This window comes from Echiichthys vipera (genome assembly GCF_963691815.1).
Source record: "Echiichthys vipera genome assembly, chromosome: 8".
NCBI lineage: Eukaryota > Metazoa > Chordata > Actinopteri > Perciformes > Trachinidae > Echiichthys > Echiichthys vipera.
Window position 1 is genome coordinate 29,522,829 of NC_139833.1, and position 21,040 is coordinate 29,543,868.

At 40.2% G+C, this 21,040-nt stretch overlaps 1 protein-coding gene across 5 annotated transcripts in view; it reads left to right on the plus strand.

Moving 5' to 3' along the window:
* The window catches only part of rims2a (regulating synaptic membrane exocytosis 2a), a gene marked incomplete at both ends in the record, with an annotated part of 185,209 nt that overhangs the window by 110,971 nt on the left and 53,198 nt on the right, over nucleotides 1-21,040 (plus strand). For 2 of the 5 annotated variants that reach the window (XM_083918613.1, XM_083918611.1), the window contains 12 exons: nucleotides 40-139; nucleotides 644-767; nucleotides 3,153-3,199; nucleotides 3,489-3,601; nucleotides 6,268-6,315; nucleotides 8,531-8,661; nucleotides 10,206-10,377; nucleotides 10,732-10,885; nucleotides 12,109-12,135; nucleotides 13,510-13,578; nucleotides 15,819-15,957; nucleotides 19,725-19,841. In XM_083918613.1, coding sequence (XP_083774739.1) covers nucleotides 40-139; nucleotides 644-767; nucleotides 3,153-3,199; nucleotides 3,489-3,601; nucleotides 6,268-6,315; nucleotides 8,531-8,661; nucleotides 10,206-10,377; nucleotides 10,732-10,885; nucleotides 12,109-12,135; nucleotides 13,510-13,578; nucleotides 15,819-15,957; nucleotides 19,725-19,841 — 1,241 coding nt within the window. Of the gene's footprint in view, nucleotides 1-39; nucleotides 140-643; nucleotides 768-3,152; nucleotides 3,200-3,488; nucleotides 3,602-6,267; nucleotides 6,316-8,530; nucleotides 8,662-10,184; nucleotides 10,378-10,731; nucleotides 10,890-12,108; nucleotides 12,136-13,489; nucleotides 13,579-15,818; nucleotides 15,958-19,724; nucleotides 19,842-21,040 lie in introns of all 5 variants that reach the window. The other 3 variants (XM_083918614.1, XM_083918612.1, XM_083918610.1) reach the window with 3 other exon arrangements.

Genomic DNA, 21,040 nt, shown 5'->3' on the forward strand with positions numbered 1-21,040 from the left:
TGTTTCAGTGCTAATCCTGTCACATCTCTGCTTCTACAGGTGGTGGGAGGAAAGATGACAGAATCTGGTAGACTTTGTGCTTTTATCACTAAAGTGAGAAAAGGAAGTCTAGCAGACACTGTTGGACACCTCAGACCAGGTATTCAGAACACACACACACACACACACACGCAATCACGTTTGTTCATTTAAGGCTACATGATATGAGGAAAACATGAAATATGTTATAATAATAATATAATAATATAATCTTATAGTATTATGATAATTGTATTGCTTGCGATAAATAAAATATATTAAAGTTTACTCAGTTCTGCCTTTCTGCTGTTTTCAGTACATTGCTAAATATACCAAATTGTTCATTGAATTAAAAAAACAGAATGAAATTATTTCCAACATTATTTTATTTAACACATTGAACATTGAACTGAACACAAAAGGAGCTATTAAAACAAGAATGATAGTTTCATTTTAAAATGCATTTTTCTACAAACTTCCAAAAAATCCCAATGTATTTCACAATGTGATTATTGTGCAGATTGATAACAAAAATAACAATAAGACCATCAATTGTTATTTCATACACCAGCATGAACTGCTTAAATATTCAATGTGACATTCAGAATCTGTGGTGTTTTTGCAGGTGACCAGGTGCTGGAGTGGAATGGGAAGCTTTTACAAGGAGCCACATTTAAAGAAGTTTACAATATCATTCTAGAATCTAAGCCTGAGCCGCAGGTGGAGCTGGTGGTCTCACGGCCTATAGGGTGAGAGCTCCCAGTCACTGTCACTGTCACTGTCACTGTCACACACACACACACACACACACACACACACACACACACACACACACACACACACACACACACACACACACACACACACACACACACACACACACACACACACACACACACGCACACACGCACACACACACACACGCACACACACACACAGAGAGACTATACTCCTAACGAGACACTCCGGATGGAATGTTATTGAACAGTAGGGGTGTTGAGGACGACTGTTACTGAGATGTCAGGCAGAGTGGAAATAAAGTATAGATAACAACAGATAACAACAGAATACAATGTAAAATTACAATGATATGTACTGTATATTGGTAGTATAGGTGTGTGTGTGTGTGTGTGTGTGTGTGTGTGTGTGTGTGTGTGTGTGTGTGTGTGTGTGTGTGTGTGTGTGTCTGTGTCTGTGTGTGTGTGTGTGTGTGTGTGGCAGATGTTTGGTATTATATACGGTACATGTTAAGTCCTGATTAGTGTCTAGGGGAACAGGGACGAACACAAAATAAAATGATATTAAAATAATAATTACCCAGGGGGAAGGAGTCCAGGTCCAGTTGTTTTTTAAAAGGTAAATTAAGTTTTTATTAACCTTTGGTGTATTAGAAAATAACAAAAGACACAGCTGTAGAAAAACACACACAGCTCCAACGGCTGCAAGAAGAACTCACAGCGTCCGCCACCGAAGCCGCTGCTCAGGGAACGGCGAGGGTGAGAGTCAGAGAGAGTCAGAGAGCAGATCCCCGCTGATTGGCCGGAATCGATGTCAGGTGGGGAAAAGGCGGGACCTACAGCCGGGCAACACAAAGAAAACAACAACCAAAAAAAAACCAACAACCCTCAAAGCCGTAACAATAGACATTACACATAATATGGCATAGATAGTGAATAAGGACATAAGGTAAGAGAAATGAGAAGAGAATATGAGAGGAGAAAGAGGAGGGAAAGAGAAGGAACATAAATAAAATAAAATAAAATAAGAAATAAAGACATACAATAAGATCAAATAAAATAAATACAAATAATAAATAAAGTCAAATGAATAAATGAATAATAATAATCTACAATGCACATGGTAATAATGTATTACAATGAGAGGTGAGGTTAGACCAGCCCGCAATCTTTTATTTTTAATCAGTAAGGAGTAATGTCAGGACTAGGTACCTGCCTCGTACCAGTTTAATACTGGGATAGCTTCCAGGCCCATGTGACCATAAAAAAACAATCAATCAGTTGGAGAGGATGATTTTTCACAAGCAAATTAAATATTATTCTTCTGCCAGATAGCTAATGCCAAGGCAACTTACACAGGTTTAAATCGTATTTTTCAAAGAGCTTATTAACATTATTTGAACAGTTTGGCAATCAAATGGGTTTCTTTTTCATTAAAAAAAAGCTTTAGATGTTATTCAGCTGAGCCATCAGCATCAGATAAGACAAAAGTTTAAAAATAATATTTATTTCTTACAACAGACATGAACGCCTGTCCCAAACTGAAACCAATTCCCATCGGAATTATGCCTCAGGTTGTGACTACATCACTTTTATTGAACAAGTAAGCATAAGCAGTTTGTGCGTCTATCCAGCTGTTCAGTCTGACGTAACATCCTTTCAAAATACGATTTCCGGGTCCAAACGCTCCGTTGAAACAAGACAGACACAACGGCCGAACATGTGAACAATTACTTTCACCGGTTGGAAATCTTTTTCATCGATAAGAAATAGGTAAAATGACAATTACGTTGTTTTTTTAAAAACTCATATCTGTTCAAACAACCGGTAACACAGCACTGCTGCGTTGGAGAAATACGAGGTTTGGACCGACTTGGACCCGGAAATCATATTTTGAAAGGGTGTTACGTCGCGACTTAACAGCCGGATTTGCTCGTTCAGGCCACGTCAGTGTCTGCATTACTCTGAATACCTTTGAGTTAAGTTATATATGGAGATTTGAATCAGTACATCTGAGAGGAAATGTAGCTTGTGTTTGTGAACGAGTGGTGCTGTCTTCTATACTCAACATTTGTTCCTCTCGCCCTCTGGCTCTGGATGGGGCCGTTCAACAGCGCCTAGCAAAATGAGAGCTTCTACTCTCCCCTTCAATTGTTTTCAAAACAGAAGATTGTGAGAAAAAAAAAAAAAAACAGCAGCACCTTTTGCTTTGCCGATTCCTATATCTGACCTGCTTTGTGCTGCTGAGGGAGCAGCTGGGTGAATGGAGACTAATGCGGTGCTTACGGTCATTAGAGCACAGTGCAGTCAGCATTAGCTCAAATTGATCCATTCTATCCCCTCCCTCTCTCCTGTCTCACACACTCGCGCTTTTTGTCTTGCTTTTTTCCCCCCCAGAGATATTCCAAGGATACCAGACAGCACACATGCACAACTGGAATCAAGTGAGTCTTGTCAAAATCTTTAGCTTAATTCATTACCCCATTTATTCTATTAATCAGCCTAGAAACTTCAAGTGAAGGGAATGTCTGTGAGTTGATTCTGTGGCTCTGCCTCTTTGTATTCCTGTCTTTCTCATGGCGTATTTGCCCTCATTCTGTCTCACTTTTTGTCTATGTCTTTCAAGCTTCTTTACTACCATCCCCCTTCTCTCATTTTATCTCTTGATGTTACGAAAACCCCAAACTAAAACCAACATCACTGCTAAATAATGTGACTGTGTTGTCCCTGCAGGTTCGAGTTCTTTTGAGTCTCAGAAGATGGATCGCCCGTCCATCTCCGTCACGTCCCCCATGAGTCCCAGTATGCTGAGGGACGCCCCCCAGTACCTGTCAGGACAGCTCTCAGTAAGTGACCTCAGCATGACATACAGGCTACATGTGAATCATATGACCACACTAGAAATAAACTACTATACTGGCCTTGTGAATTTATAACGCAATTCAAGTAAATCCTGGTTCAAACCATTGGGCTTTCAGGCACAGCTTCTCTCACTCTGCCTGTTCAGCTTGCCCTTTACCAACTCGGCACAGGACTGTAGATCACATTACTGTGTGTTGTCCATTATCTAGTGTAAATACCCTCCTGGGGTAAATGGGTTAAGGGCTGCATTAAAGCAACGCTCATATTTAGGGTCCAGCTGGGAAATAGCTTGAGAATGTAGGTAACACCTCCATGACAGAGATCCTTGCAACACTAATATTTATGAGAAATATTTGGGTTTGTCTTTGCAATTCTACAATCTGACAATTTTCCACAACTTAAGTTTTTGTAGTGGACTGTAGAGTCATTTGACTCACATTAATACCTTTAAAGGGGATTTCTAACCCAATTCCCCCATGTATTTCTGTGTGAGTGAATGAATTCATGAACAAATAGATTATTTCGGTTAAAAAAAAATAATTTCACAATGTCAGCAACCGAAAAAGGAATAGGTTGAAGCCTAGGCTTATTTTTGTCTATCCTATACAATCCATTGAGATAAGATAACCCAGAATATCAGCAATGCAAAAAAGAAAGGAAAAAATAATAATAATAATAAAAAAAACTTTCTTTTACTTTTATTAATCATTTTACATAGTAATCCTTAATTATTTTCCACACAGTCCATTCCATAGTTTAACTCCCGAAACTGAAACACATCTGTATTTAATTTGTTATTTTGTTCTCGCTTTAAATGTTTCAAAAATACACAGACCTCTTAAATTAGAACTTTCTTCTCTTAATTTGATAAAATGTTGAATAGAAATGGGAACGCTTTTGTTCCTAACTCGAAACAGTATTTCCATTGTTTTTAAATACTCAATATCTAAAAAATTGAAAAGTACAGGACTCGATAAACAACTGCTTAGTAGATTCACGATAACCAGCTTTATTTAACATTCTATATGTAGTATTGAGTAAGAGCCTGGTCGCCATGGACCAGCCAGCAATGCTATCAGACGGTGCAAGAATGACTGTGTACGTCCAGTAAAAGTGTTCAGATTGGACTCAGATTGTTATCAGAAGTGTCTGACTGGATGATGGAGTGACAGAGAAGTTGCTGTTATCCTGCCATGTTTTGGCATGTAGCTACTGATGCAGGTCAACATAGTAACTTCATCTCTATGTTCCCTGGGTCCCTTTTTCCCTAAAAGGGTCCTATTTTCCCTCGTCGCCTTAGCCTCTGCCTTCGCTGATTTAATTCAGCATTTTGTTAGGGTTAGTGTCAGGGTTAGGGGGAGTGTTAGGGTCTACATAGGCCTATTTGCTGTGGAATTCCACATTGATTGATGAAAAATAACAGAACGGGGAACATAGGAACCTTTCTGTGTAAAGGTCTGATGGTTGGTTTAACAGATTTCCCAGCAGGTCATGCTCTTTTGTAGATGTTGAGAATAAAACAAAATAAATGAAGTAATTGTGATTATGTTTGTTTTTTTATTCACGGCCAAAGTATCATTACTGACACCAAATAAACAGATATTAAAGAAAAAAAGGAGAAAATAAATGAGTTGGGTGGGATTACATACCACCATATGATGTATGAGAAAGTGGAGAAATACCAGTCAGCTCCCTGTTGTTTTATAAGGAGCTGTTCACAAGCCATCCAATGATGGTGGATGGTAGTGGAACAGTGTAATGATGCCAAGGGTTTCTGCGTGAGGGGATATAAAGGGCCCAACAAACTCCCCCTGCTGACGTTTTTTCTCTTTTACTCAAGTTCCACCCACTGTGTTCCGGCAACAAGTCATGTCACAAGATTTCAGAATGGGACCACTGTCTTTCCACAACATAGTTAGACACATAACAATCGGAGTCAGTGGCAAAAACAAACACTTTTAGTGGAAATATATTGTCAGTGGGCAGGTGACCCATTGCAGCCGGGTTCACAACGACTAGGCTGCAGCGCTCTAGCTCAATACTCATTTAAAAACAAACAGTTGCCATTAGTTACTTGCACAGAAATACATGGGGAAAAGGTTGACAAATACTAAAGTCCCCTTTATCACTGTGTCAGCCAATTAAAACTAAGCCCTGGATTCTGCTAACAACATATTTTGCCCAGATTCTTCTTATGTTCTACATTTTTATGAAGCAACTGACCTTGCAATTCAAAAACAACTGATTAGAAACAGTTCAGTTCATTGACTAAAGCTGGCAAGACCGGCAGTGCCTAATGCCTACACAGTAAAGAGCTGTCAGTATCATATTTTGGGAGCCGTCTTGAAATATTGTGTTTAAGGACATCAAGGGAGAAAAGGTCCAGAGCAGAAAAAGAAGCATCATCGTGAGGCATTGGTTATTATAAAGGGCCTATGCAGGACACTGAGTAATTAGCACAGCAGAAAAGCTAATATATAAGGGGAATATTCAAATAAACCCACTGGCTTAAATCGCCCATCTGAAACTACAAACTTCTGTTGTTGTTTAGAGTGTATTGTGAGTTTTTGATGTTGTTTTGTGGGGTTTTGGTTTTATTGCATTTTCTTTCCTTTTTTTTTTTTTTTGCTGTTTAATTTTGCTTATCCAGAGCCAAAGCCTTAGTAGAAGAACAACGCCTTTTCCCCCTAGGGTCCAGGTAATGGGCCCTTTCTGAAGGGCACAATCTCTATTTGGTCTTTGCTCATTGACTGTTGACTGGCCTTTTCTGTTCCCATTCTTTGGAAAATGCATTTGCAGGGAAATGGCAGCTTTACGTTTCCCTCAGTACAGTGCATTGCGTCATTTTCTTCAATTTGATTTCTTGGTATCACTGTTATGGTGAGAGTTACGACTCATTTAACCCACTCACCTCATTATTCCTAGGTTATGCATGCTCATCTAATCTGAACACATTTGAAGAGACACTCTTCCATTGCCTGACTCGACACCAGTAATTGACCCTACATTGTGTCATTTATTTGGGATCTTTGGCAATGCAGGAGGGTGTCTCCGTTAGATTTCCATGTGCGAGAAGAAGTTATGTTGATTATCAGTGTATGGTGGATTGGTCTGCAGTTTTATGTTGCAGTGACCTGATACCAAGTTCACCGTCCTGTTGGAAACCAAATGGCATTTCCCTTCCAGATGAGAGTTTAAGCAAATTGTACCTCCCAAATAGCAAACTCCAAACGGAGCAAAGCTTTGAAGGTTCTTTGCGCCGAGGGTCTCTGTTAATCTGTCATCTTTAATACCTGTGCTTCTTGTTTGATGGCTAACAGTAGAATCACTTTGTGTGAATCTGTGCTCTTGATTCAATTAGCTTGAAGGATAGCACTCCTGCTTGGGATTTTGGACATTTGGACACTGTAACAGAATGTTGTTTGAAGTGTAATTTCTTCGCAAAATCATCCCATGGTCTTTTTCAGAACTTACATACGTCAAATAAACCATCAAGGTAGTTTTTTCGTGTATGAACTATTAACGGAGAAATCCGAGAGAGCCGCAGATTTAGAGGGGTCTAAACATGATATGTAGTTTGAACGGAGGTAAATAAGTTTTTACGTGTGTATTTGTTCATGTATTCACTCTTGGAAAAGCTTGTATGTTTCAGTTAATTCATTATTAGACAGACACATTGTAAAGCCTCTCACGTTTGTACATTTGAATAGTTTACTATAGAACTACATGCATTATACCTCATAATATTATCATACAATTCCAAGGTGATTATTTTCAGAAATATTCTACCAACTCACAGGCCGTAGTAGAGTAGTGTATATTCATTTAATTTTTCTCAGTATCTGGACTTTTGGTGGGCTTCAAGTTTAGAGATTGTTTGGTACAATTTGTTTTCCAGTAAGCCTTCTGCCTTCTGTTTTTGCCTACATGAAATCTATTAACTTGCCTTGAATGCTTTTTCTTGCATTGCTGCATGTATATCTGGTAGTTTTCAATGGTCCGGACCCTTTCCATATTCATATTTATAAAGAAGTATGGACAACAGCTTAGAAGTTTTATTTCTCATTTCATCTACTTTCTGCAAGGCCTCAGTTGGAGTTTTTTCTTCTTCTAAGTGTCTGTTTTTGGAGTCCATACTTCCCTTCTAGTGTGAACTGTATTCGATTCCTCTCGCAACAGCATGATTGATTTCTCCATATCAATGCCCAATGAATATCTGAGAGCATTATTAGGGACATCTACACTGATAGACAGCATCATTTTAGCAGAGCACACTGTTAATTTTAGAGCATGTTGCCTTTAGCACTTCACTTCAGTGGAAATGACATTCAGGCTAAATGCATTCAGTTCTATTCAATAAGCTTTATTCATCCCTGGAGGGGGAGCCTTTAATGACAAACATAACACTTAATGTAAAAGATTAAAAAAAACCATACACACACATATACAGTATATAGTAAGTATACTGTAGCTCCATGCACAAAAACACATCCTTTTACAAATGGAGGGTCTCTCTAACCATAGAGGCTCAAATATCACACATATTTTAATATCTAATTTTGACCGTATGGCATTATTTTACCATATTAACAGTGACACAGTAAATTCATGTCTTAATGAGCACTTCCACTCTGATTTAAATTGTGCCACCAAGCATGTGACCTGACACCACCCTAGCAGGTAGACGTATTCCTCCTTTTCTTGAAGGGTAAATACAGGAGAAGACTCTATACTGTAGTCAAACATTGTCAGTTGGAATGATATGGTCTCAATAAAAGAAGACACAAATGCTCATATTACTTTATTCCTAATTTGATGAAGTTGTCTTCTCCTGCATCAGTCCCTCTGTGTGATTTTATTCCTGTTAGCCCTGACCAGTATCTCAGCAGGCTGTTTCTGCTCTGCCCCTGCAGGTCAAACTGTGGTATGACAAAGTGGGCCATCAGCTAATAGTCACCATCCTGGGCGCCAAAGACCTGCCACCCAGGGAAGACGGCCGGCCCAGGAACCCTTACGTCAAAATCTACTTCCTCCCTGATAGAAGGTAAGAGTGGAAACAGTTAGTGCTACCATTTTAACCACCCCACTCATTCAAGTTCACTCTTATGAGGAAGACATTGAACATTAGTGGTCCAAAGTGAGTAATTATGCATTTTAGAAAGTGGATTATGTGATGTCACAGGATGATGTGTCATTGTGTTTTTAGCCATTAGCATCAAAAAAGGCTGTACGGGATAAACTTGGATGTGTCTAATTACTAGGGCTGCCCCAGACCAAGGATTTTCTTGGTCGACCAGTGGTCGTCATTTAGAGGCAACGTTACTTACATGTTAAGGTGGTAGGTCATGTTCGTCTAACGTTACTTACATGTTAAGATGGTAGGTTATGTTCGTCTAACTTTACTTACATGTTTAAGGTGGTAGGTCATGTTCGTCTGACATTACTTGCATGTTTAAGGTGGTAGGTAATGTTCGTCTAACGTTACTTGCATGTTTAGGGTGGTAGATCATGTTCATCTAACATTACTTACATGTTTAAGGTGGTAGGTCATATTCGTCTAACGTTACTTACATGTTTAAGGTGGTAGGTCATGTTCGTCTAATGTTACTTACATGTTTTAAGGTGGTAGGTCATGTTCATCTAACGTTACTTACATGTTTAAGGTGGTAGGTCATGTTCGTCTAACGTTACTTACATGTTTAAGGTGGTAGGTCATGTTTGTCTAACGTTACTTACATGTTTTAAGGTGGTAGGTCATGTTCGTCGGACATTATTTACATGTTTTAAGGCGGTAGGTCATGTTCTTCTAACGTTACTTACATGTTTTAAGGTGGTGGGTCATGTTCGTCTAATGTTACTTACATGTTTAAGATGGTAGGTCATGTTCGTCTAATGTTACTTACATGTTTTAAGGTGGTAGGTCATTTTCGTCTAACGTTACTTACATGTTTACGGTGGTAGGTCATGTTCGTCTAACATTACTTACATGTTTTAAGGCGGTAGGTCATGTCCGTCATGGTCGAGGAATAGGCAAAGTTTTTCTTTTAAAGTTTGCATGTGACCTTCTTGGGGTCATCCTTGTTCTTTTCAAAGTGATCCTATATTTTAGACGTCTTTCCTGACATGATTGGTTATTAATTGTGTCTCACTTGGACATCAGTCTAACTATGATGTCCAAGGGACCTGCTGCCTGCTGCTAAAAGTGTCATGACTGCCTTTAACTGGCCCTTCAAATTAAAAGCTCTCCAGCCTGAAGGCCACAAAGACTTTCACTTAATTTTGACAAGACACACATCCAAATGTCCTTTTTTTTTTTACCTGCGACCAATCGACCAATGAAATTTTGGTCAACTAATTGGGGGCAGCCCTACTAAATACTTTGTTGGCGGTTCAGTGCTGTTTTTTCACCTTGTTAAGCATTTCTTTCGTATACACTGATGAAGAATGCAGGAAGTGGACATTTCATTCTCATCATCAGCATGCCACGGTGACATGCTATGTGCTGTGTTGTGATATTGATTTGTTGTATTCGTGACTCTTCTCTGTCATGGTTGTAAATAAAAACAGTTTGAATTATTGTTCCTCCAGCGACAAAAGCAAGAGAAGAACAAAAACAGTAAAGAAATCCTTAGAGCCCAAATGGAACCAGACCTTTATGTATTCGCCGGTGCACCGGCGGGAGTTTCGGGAGCGCATGCTGGAGATCACATTGTGGGACCAAGCCAGGGTGAGGGAGGAGGAGAGTGAATTCCTGGGAGAGGTAGGAAAACCACACCCCACCCATCATGGACACTTACTGACTGTATATCAGCTAATCCTCTTGAATCAGGTCCCCCCTTAATAAAGCTCTTGGCCCTTACAAGTTTTTACATGGTCCAGTCCTTGTCTTACATGGACAATGACCTTGGATATCTTTATTTTCTGTGCGAAACTAAAGAAACATAGCTAGAAGAGTGAAGGATTAGGATGGATGCTGACTGTAAGAGCTCTATGATTATTGTGCCACGAGTATGTGTTGCTGTAATTCCATCATTGAACAGTCATTCAACCGAATGTTAATATTTATCCACTGGAGTGAAGACATCTTTGACTCTTGCCTTTTTTTCTCTGGCAGATCCTTATTGAGCTGGAGACAGCTCTTCTGGATGACGAGCCACACTGGTACAAGCTACAAACCCACGATGTGTCCTCCATCCCGCTACCACGTGCCTCCCCGAACACACAGCGCAGACAGTTCCACGGAGAGAGTCCAACACGACGGCTCCAGAGTATGTAACGCCACTGTCACTGTCACTGTCACACACCTCTTAATAATGTTTTGAAATGATTTGATAAGGAAAAAGACATTTGTGACAAAAAGCTAGCAAAACATTTACAAAACAAATGCTAATCACTAAGTAAAATAAATTACCACAAACCTTACTAAAACCAAAGACAAGACACTATATTGTATGGTTGCATTTGGAAACTTATTTAACAGTCGTGTCTACAATTGTACACATTAAGTAAAGAAATTATGGGTACAAATCAAATCAATTTCATGAATTATTGAAGTAAATTTTAATTTTGTTGGTACTGCCCATATGGATTCTTCTCTTCAGTAATTCTTCCTCCTTTTCATTTGGATCCTGCAGTGTCAGGTTAACAGCATAAACCCAATGTAGGAAATTGGGCTCAAAATGAGAAATCCTTTAAACCAGGGATGCACCAGGTTTGAATTTCTGGGCCGATACTGATGTTTAACATGAGCGATACCGATAATGATACCAATGTTTTGTTGTTGTTTTGGTTGTTTTGTTAATTATTTTCCCCTTCAAATAAATCTTCTTTTAAAAAAAAAATAACTGGACTGTCATCATCAAGTCCTCATCCCTTCATTAAATTATCTTTGAATGAGCACAAATTTAATCATACATATACATGAAACAACCTTTAATAAATCCTTCTTTCACATGAAAAATAACTGATCTAAAAGCCCTTTTAGATGCTACTCAACTAATGTTACCTCCTCGGTGACGATCAGTTTTCAGTTCTACATTACATTATGTGCTGATAGTCCGATGGCAGTCAGTGAGGCGAATATTGGCTAATGATGGGGTTCTGATAATAAAAAGGTGCATCCCTACTTTACACAGAAAAACATGTTCCAATGCCAGATGAAGCTACTATCTGCAGTCTGAGTAGGTCAATTCTAGGTGATAGTCCAAACTCCCAAGCTTTACAATAACAAAAGTCCCTGTTTTTGTTTGTTGAGACAGTGTTGATGTCACTGTCTGTACCAGCATGGACCACCAGTGGGTAGTGGTCATGTAACTAAAGGCAGGATAGCATCAAGAAAGACTTCAGGGATTCCACATTCTTTCAGTAAAATAAATGATCCAGCTCTGTATACTTCTGCTGCTTTAGTTTATTAAGCCTTTCAACAGCTGTTCCTGTATATTTTGTCTTTGTCATGCAAGTCACAGCAACCTTACTGCTTCTGCTTTTACAGACAAAACCTCATATCCATACAACTCAGGTAAAGGCCCCCTGTGCTGCTCTTGTGGAGCATCTGAGTGTTCTCCTGTCCTCTGCAAAGATGCATCCTTGTGCCCTGATTCTCCACCTTTTTTTCCACGAAGGGTGCATGTCTCTTCTGCCTTACATGGAGTTCAATGAGTGGAGTTGGTGTAAATTTTACACTATTCGTTTGAAATCCACTCAGGGTATCATGCACACTCCAGGGAAACGGAGATTAAGGACACAGTGTTCTCTCCCTCTCTGTGTATTCACCTGTGAATTATTTCACAACCCTATCCTGCAACCCTAAACCATGTCCTGCAAAACATGTTATAACACCAAGGCTATCTGCCAGTCTGGCAGACACAATATATTTTAGTTTGTACACTTGCTTTTCCTCTGTGATGCATATTTGTTTTTATTATATTTTGCCTGTTACCAACAATACCCCTTTTTAAGAATGGCCCAAATATTTTGGCTTGTGTTTGTGTGTCTTGAGTGTTGCTGGTGTAATACTTTACTATTCTTAATCCTCCAAGACAGTGGTAGGATATTTAGTTAGAGAAACAACAAGCACAAGCTTTGATTATCTTGGTGTATAATACATTATTTTCTAGCATCATATTTCCTGTAACCATGACCCTTCTCTCACAGCTGTTAAATTCTGTGAACAGACACTGCTTTAAACGACTGTACTGTAAGCTGTGTTACTCAGGACTGCTTTACTGTACTACTTCTTACTAGACACTTAAGGCTTGCTCCCCCCCCCTGGATGATTTTCTGGGCGTTTGTGTAAGTGTGAGGTGACAGAGCTGACAGCTGTAAAAAGTCTCCAGCCAACTGAGATGAGAGGTTGGGAGCGGCACTGCCAGAGTGCAGCACTTGTCATTTCTGATAAAGCACAGTTGTCCAGTTGATTTGGGGGGGTCATGCTTTAAAGAGGGGGGGCAGGGAGGGCTGATAAGGATACTGGGGAAGATGAAGAAAAGAGCTGTAACGCCATATCACTTCTCCCACCCACATTGAATGTGTCATTTAAAAGTGCCACAGTTGAGATGAAGGGAGATCTGCTGTTCTCGTTGAAGTGGAGCAGTGAAATGCAGCATTATTTGTTGCAGCTGACGCATATTTTCACATATATTATCCAAAACGCGCTCTTTGGGAACTTTTTGTTGTATTTGTTGGGTGCAGTGACATGAGAGCATATTGGATTACTTTCAGTTTAACCAACAAAAGTTTACAGTCTGACTATGGAGGCATACCCCCCCCCCCCCCCAAAAAAAAGGTTAATAAATGAATGAGGGAATAAAGAAGGCTTCTCACTCTCTCCCCTACCTCCCCACCCCGTCTCTCCTGTGTTTTCCATGTCTCTTTCTGTCTCTGTCTCTCAAAGGATCCCAAAGGATAAGTGACAGCGAGATCTCAGACTATGATTGTGAAGATGGAGTTGGTGTAATAACAGGTAACATATCAAGGTCATGTTAACATGCAAGGCTTATGAGTGCATGTGAATACAATGATCGGAAATAGAAATGAAGGAAAAGTCAAAAACAAAAGAGACAAAGAGTCAGTCTGGAGGTAATGTAACAAATATATATTTTTAATTTCAGTAAAATGAACGTCTTACTATATGCCACCGTCCATCAAATGCTCCCTCGGCCTGAACAGCTTACAATACACTTTTATATCATATTAGCAGGCTGAAATGCTGCAGCCCAGCAGCAGCAGCAGCAGCAGCAGCACAGTGAGGGAGCACAGAGATTTTGTCTGCCTCTGCACTGCTAGCTGTTGCTCTGCTGTGCTCACTGAGGCTCCAGCTGCACGCCCACACAGCCCATCAGAAAAGGAGAAGCTCTGCTCTGCTGTTACCACCTAGAGCCAGAGAAAAAGGCGGAAAGAAAGACTGAAAAGTACTTGACATTTGCCCACATACACCTCAAAGGACATTTTGCTGAAACAGGTAGCAAAGTCATCAAAGACTTACTGTATGTTCTCCGTTTTTTTTTTTCTTTTACTTGGAGACCACAGAAACTGTGCCGAGCTGGTTTGCAGTAAAGCTGTCGGTAAATTGCTGCCTGCACTGTCCATTTAGCGTAGGGTAACGTTTCACATCTGTGCTAGTAGATACAAGCCACAGAGAAGAAGAGAGGGAAAGAATGTGAGACAGAGAGAGGAAATGCATTGGAGGGAGAAGAGAATAGATACAGCAAACGCCTGTCAGACAGACAGACAGACAGACAGGCAGACAGACAGAGCATCAGCTTTGGCTTGCTGATGATACTGTAGCTGCGGGAAATCCCCCTCCAGCTTCTTTAACATTCTCATCACCCACCTCGCCATGCCAGTCACCTTCACTTGATTCACAGTGAAGGGAATACCCCTTCACTTTGGTGGCACCCTCCTCTTTACACAGGCTCCAACACATCTCAGTTTCGCCTGCAGTCTTTACATCAAAAACTGCTAACTATTACATTCAATTTTTTGTTTCATTTAATTTCATTTTATGGTGAGAGCCTAGTCGCTAATTTGTCTGGTACATAGTACATACAGCATTTTTTAAAGTGCACACTAGTGTTTTGTCTGTGCATGTGTAATTCCTGTTATTAGATTATTATAACAGTGAAACGTCAAGTTTTTTTAACATTTGTACATTGAATCTTGCTTTGAACCTCAGGCCTGCTCTGATGCAGCCCACTCCTCTTGTGAAATGCTAGTAATTGTCAGTTAAGGTTTTTCTCTTGATATGTGCTTAACAGGCAGGCTGTACTCATGCGTGAAGCAGCATGTCAAGAGGAAGAATAGACTTCATTTGGCTCTGCATGGAAGTTGATTGCTCTCCTTGTTAGGTCTAATCTACATCATAATGGAGGAAATATATTGTTAATTTCTTCTTCTTTTTAGCTTATGTTTTTAAAAATCTGTATAAAAATAGTAAATGGACAGTATGTGGCAATTCATCATTTCCGAATTTGACTTACATCCACTTGCAATCAGGGTGGATCATTTAGTTTGAAATATTTTAATAGATTGAACTATTAGCCACAGGTACCTCCTATCTAAAATAAACTCTTTCCAACTTCCTCTAAGTGAAGGTTAACACTTACACTTACTTTACCTTTCCTTCTTTTCCAACTTTTGATTCAGGATTTTCTTTAACTCATTTTAATGTGCTATACACTCTATCTAATATGAATCAACTTTAATAGTGCTAAGCAGTGACCTTAACCATGGCTGCTAGCCATGTCTGATTATCGTTTAATGAACTTTTTCAATGTTCATGGACTTATAAGTCTTGCAGAAGAAATTCATCATAATGTTTCTGATTTTTAAAAGCTATTTTCATGTATAATGCACAATGTTAACACAGCAGATGAATTTTACCTTTATTGAAACTTGGGTCCTCGTTTTTGGAATATCGAGACTCAGCATAATGAAAAAAGAAAATCTGTGACTGTGGATTCCAAAAAAACTGTGGTTTTTCTAAAGTTTGGTCTGTTTCTTCTAAGTTATTACAGAGGGGGCTTGTACTAGATCTGCACCATTATCTGTTATCATTTATTATTATAATATGCTGCAGATTTAGCTATATCACTCGCTAAGAAAAGATAATTCACATGGTGTTGAATATGAATATAAAAAAACAACACCCCTCTTAATCATCCCTCCATCCATCCCTCTCTTCATGCATTCTTGTCTTCACAGACTACCGGTCAAATGGCAGAGACTTCCAGAGTTCCACGTTGTCTGTACCTGAGCAGGTGATGTCGTCTAACCACTGCTCTCGGTCGGCTGATATTAACCGGGCGCGGTCGCGCTCTCCCAGTGTCCCCCCACCCTCCAGGTAACTGATGCTCAGTCTACTACTGGGCTTGATTTTTGGGTTTACACTGTAATTTGTTTTGTTTTCTATACGGATAATATTTAACATCTTGCTGAAATCTTTTATGAACCAACATTTGTCATACATTCATTTGTCAACAATTTCCATGCTTAGGGATCTTTAGGGATTAGGGATTGTACTTCCTTCCAAAAGCCACATCACACTTGTACAGTAGGATGCAGTATTCTTTGCAGTTACTCTCAATGCCTCACATAAACGTGTGGCAGCGTGTCCCCTGGACAGTAAGGGGTAGTCTGTGGTGTATAGACTACATTACATGAAGGGTGATCCAGTCCACTTCTGTCACACAGCAGAAGTCTGGACCCAGCCTTTGACCATAGGCCTTCTCAGTACAGCTCCTCCACTAGAGTGGACCACCACAGTGTGTCCCAAGATAACTACTCACCTGACAGGTACACACACACTCCAGCTTACACTTTTGTGTAGTAAATGCATGTAAATATGCAGGCATGCATGGAACAGATGCTGGCAAGCACAAGTGGGGGTTTCTAGGTAGACATGCAGGGAGGTGTTTATGCACGCATACACTGATGCACGAAACTGTTTGCGTACTTTTAATCTTTCTTATATTCAAGCTTTTAAAGAGCAACTTTCGCCTTTGCTTTGAAATATTTTATCATTTCTTTTTTCTGATAGAGTGGTGTGGATTCCCTATACCTTAACACTTCCTCTATCTTCCTCTCATTATGTATACAAACACTACCAATTCAAACCTCCAAAAGATGAACGTCATTGTGAAAACATACAAACAATAAGATCACACAAGATCCGCAAAGCCCTCCTCCACTTAAAATTGTGTTTTGCTTATGCTCTTATGTCTATCCTTGACTATACTGACTTGTGTCTGAGCAAAGTTTGTCACTAGAGAGGTGTTTTCACATTCCTCTCTTGAAGGAGGAGATGTCTGTGCACAAAATCTGACATTCAAACGTATCCCAGGCAACATCATAAAACATCACTGACACACAAACCAATTGCTGTCTGATATTTGAAAGACTTATGGGAACAACTTTGACACACACCATCAAAGAGACTTGAAAGCTCCAGCTCAGAGTGAACTGTCAGTACAGAGAGAAAACACACTGTCATCATGGCTGTCAGCCACTGACAGTTACAAGCTAACAAGCTAACAAACAAAAGGAACTAACAAAAGATGCTAACTACACTTACCATTCTTATACGTTTGCTAGTCGACCATTTTAGTGACAACAGACCCTGGGTCTGGGTCTGACTGATGCCAGGGTCAAGACGGCTTAACTATGGCTGATTGCCAGTGTATGGCTACGGGGGCTCCATGTCCGGCCATCCATTATATGCCCCACCGCCTCCTGTCTGAAGCTGGCTCAAACCTGTAGGCCTACAGCTGATTCACTCAGATACGTCCAGTCATCTTAAAGCACGCTGCTCTTTCACTAGTCTAAAATATAGTCACTGAAAAGTCTCAACCTTGTGCGAGCATAAGCAGCAGTGGGCGGGGCAAGCCCAGATCCAAAATTTCTTCAGGAGGGATAGAGTAGATATGCTTCCAGCTCCCTTTTTTGTGTGTGTTTTTTTATTTTTTTTATTTTACTTTTTATGTGGGAAAACCATGTTAATCAAAACATTAATCAAAACATGTCTGGAGTGAGACATTAAAGATAAAAATGAATTTGTCACTAATTTATCAGAAAAATTGTATCACAGTTAAATTCCTACACAAGACTTGGCAAAGGCTGCACTGCATAAAATAAGTAATTAACTATTAGGTTTTTCCATGTTAGATTTAAGAGGCTGAAATGATGCAGGAAACATTCAGAGCTATTGCTTCAAATGCTGCATACAGTACAGTATACAGTACGTCATTTGCATGTATCTCGCTACATTTATGGAAAAAGGTGGTCAAGGGAAAGCAGTCTTCCACCATCAGCACTTATTTTCTGTGAGGGTTGGAAAATGTTGCTCCAAGAGTCCAATCATAGCCTTGGCATTGCCAGGCTGCAGCTACTTTCCCCCCTCCAATTAACTTTATTTGATATTTCTGAGGCTGGGCCTAAATCAGTGTCAGACGCAGAAAATGCACTTATCTAAATTGTCTGGGACAGTGCTCACTTGAGTGTATTTCAGCTGCTTTAATTAACAATGTCCAGTTATTTATTGAAAACAGTTGAAAATAACACAGGAAATGAGTCACAGAGAATTTGGAATTTTACCAGAACCCCGACAGTATTAAAAGAACTCTCCTTTGGAATTTGTATAGTTTTATTGGAAACTGCTATTTTGTTGAAAACATATTCTTTCCCTTTGATTTTTCCTACTTTTTCAAATATGTCTTTAAAATAAGAAATCTTATGTGATGTGCATGGTCTTACCTGGTTTGTGTGGTAAAGCTGAGGAAGACTCTTCATCAGCCTCTTATCTTCCTCGCCTGTTTTCCTTCTTTGAAACTGTTTCATCAACCTTTCCTATGAGCTTTCTCACTCTTTTTACATCCGATTCCTTGAGAATTATTTTGTTCTCTCTCCCTCGGTTTCCTTACCCCTCCATATGTTGCCTATGATTCTGTCTGTCTCCAATCCTTTCTGTCTCTGTCTCTCTGTCTCTCTGTCTCTGTCTCTCTGTCTGTCTCTCTCTCTCTACTTTCCTCCCTCTCCTCCGCTTCTTCCTCTGCGCCATCTCAGATCCATATCTGTCTTCTCTCCTCCCTCCATGTGGTTGCAGCCATTTTCTCACCCTACCTCGAACCAGACATACTCAGCCTATTGACGATCCTCAAAAGGACCCCAGGTAGACTTTTACCTGAGCATGCATGAAGCCCCATCTCTGCACCTTTCCAGCCCCTCTGACTCCAACTTATATCCCCTCAATTTTCTTGAGGAAATCTTTCATTTGGGTGTTGAGCACATGGCACTGACAATACGGCATGTTTTTTAGCACTATAGTCCACACACTGTAGTAGTCACTCGACACTAAGCCTAACTGAAGTCAGATTTTCAGATATCTTGAGGTCAGAGGTCTAGAGACCCCTTTTAGAAATAGCCATGCCGGTTTTTCCCTCACCAAAATGTAGCGTTATTTAACCCCTTTCCCCTTTCCTTCTCCTAGTTTCACATGATGCCAAGAAAAGAGGGATTTATATAAGATCATTCAAATGAAGATCAATTTGAATTGGAAAATCGATTTTTTAAAGCCAGCCCTAATTGTCAGTGCCATCGTGTTGTGTGAAGTATATATTTATTTTGCAAAAGATCAAATATATACATAGTGTGGTGCCTTTCAGTAGTACAATATTGAGAAAGTGAGTGACTCTGTGGCCCTACACTTCCACACATCCATCCAGTATCAGCATTGCTTATTCTCTCTTTTCACCATTTCAGTCATTTTCATTCAAACATTCCTCTCATTTCTCTCCTCAGTTGTTTTTTCATTTTATACACCTAAAGAGTGACTATGACAATACTGAAAATGGATACGTGTTCTATGGTTGTGAAGTTTTGTCCAGCAGAGGTAGTTTCTCCTGCAAACATGTCTATTCATTCATAGTATAGTAGTGTATGTTTGCCCTCAATTTATGTGTATCACTGTGGATATGTGGGATAAGTGTGTGCTCTGACAGAGAACGGCTTCAGCAAGAAACTCTCTTCCTTTTCAGGCTGTTTTTTCATGTTACTTCCCCTTTTGCTGGAAAAATATAAATACATTTCTGACCAGTTGTGATATTTTTTTGCCAGCCGCAACCATCGCGTGTACCCAATCTGCCGAGAGGAAGCAGTCAGGTTACTGCGTTCCACTAGGATGGCCCGCGCTTATTCAGAGGGCGCCTACTCCTCCGACTATGACTGCGAGAGGTATTGACATGCACTGCTGCTGCATCTGTGCATCCGCCATTTTGTGGTCCCCTCAAGTTGTCCCTCGTCCGTCTTTGATTTATCCGTGATCGTACATGTGATGACAGAAAATGATATCCTGTCTGATATCGGTTTTTGTGAAAGTGTCATCACAGCTCTGAAGTTGTGTAGGTGTCAAATAATAATACACAACAGCCTCTGTATGATGAGGCCCAGAGCTATTTATGTTGCTGATGCCAGCTCTTTGTATCCTGGTTGTTGAGTAAAGTGCTGGCCAGCACCTAACTGTCTCTTCGTCGATGTCCTTGTTTATGTACCTATGTACATTATACCAACAGCGGTATGTTGCTCAGTGGTGTGTGTGAATGTTATCGTCCTTTTTTACATGCTATTGGCAGCTGCTTATTGCTAGCCTTTACAATGGCATCTCTGATGCATTGCTCTAGGCTGCACAGTAGCCTTGTAAATTTTGTGTTTGCCCTTTGGCTTCTTGTGTCTGGCCAGAATGGGCTGCCAGGCCGTTCCAAGCACCCATAGAAAGGCCGGCTGACACCCGTCCATCCCCAGGAACCACGCCAGCATCCTGGTGCACTAATGAAAAGAAATAATTCACATTGCCCCTCGTCCTCCAGAGAAACGCTGTAAATGACTCCACTTTTCTCTGTCTTCAATCTTTCACCTGCAGCCATCTGGCTTTCAGTCAGGAATAACGAGACGCTTGTGCCTTTTTCTGTCTTCTCCAGGCGGAAAAAAGTGATGAGTCCTCAGAACCCAGTCTGAGAGCCTGACTGACTTTATATAAGTGTCACAAAGGTTCCCTGAGGCCCACCTTGCCTCGACTTCAGGCTCAGCCGATAGCCCAGATAGCCATTAGCAAGAGCCCTCCGTCCCTTTCTTTTTGTCTGAATCAACAGAGGAAGGGAAGTAGCTAGCATTTCAGTGTCTTCTCCAGAGGAATAAAATAGATTTCCCTCCTCTCTCCATACAGATACAGTTTGTTTCTGTCTGCACCAAGGCAGAGTTAAAGCAACACTGAGAACTGAAAAGAAATGAGGGCAGATAAAGAAACAAAAGTCAAATGGAGACGAACAACGGAGAGCATTAGTGGAATTTGAGCCTTTTGGCAGGTGTCTTAGTTTAAGTGTTTTCCCCTCAGAACATGAGAAAATGTTTTTCATGGTTCTGTTTTTTAAGTGCAT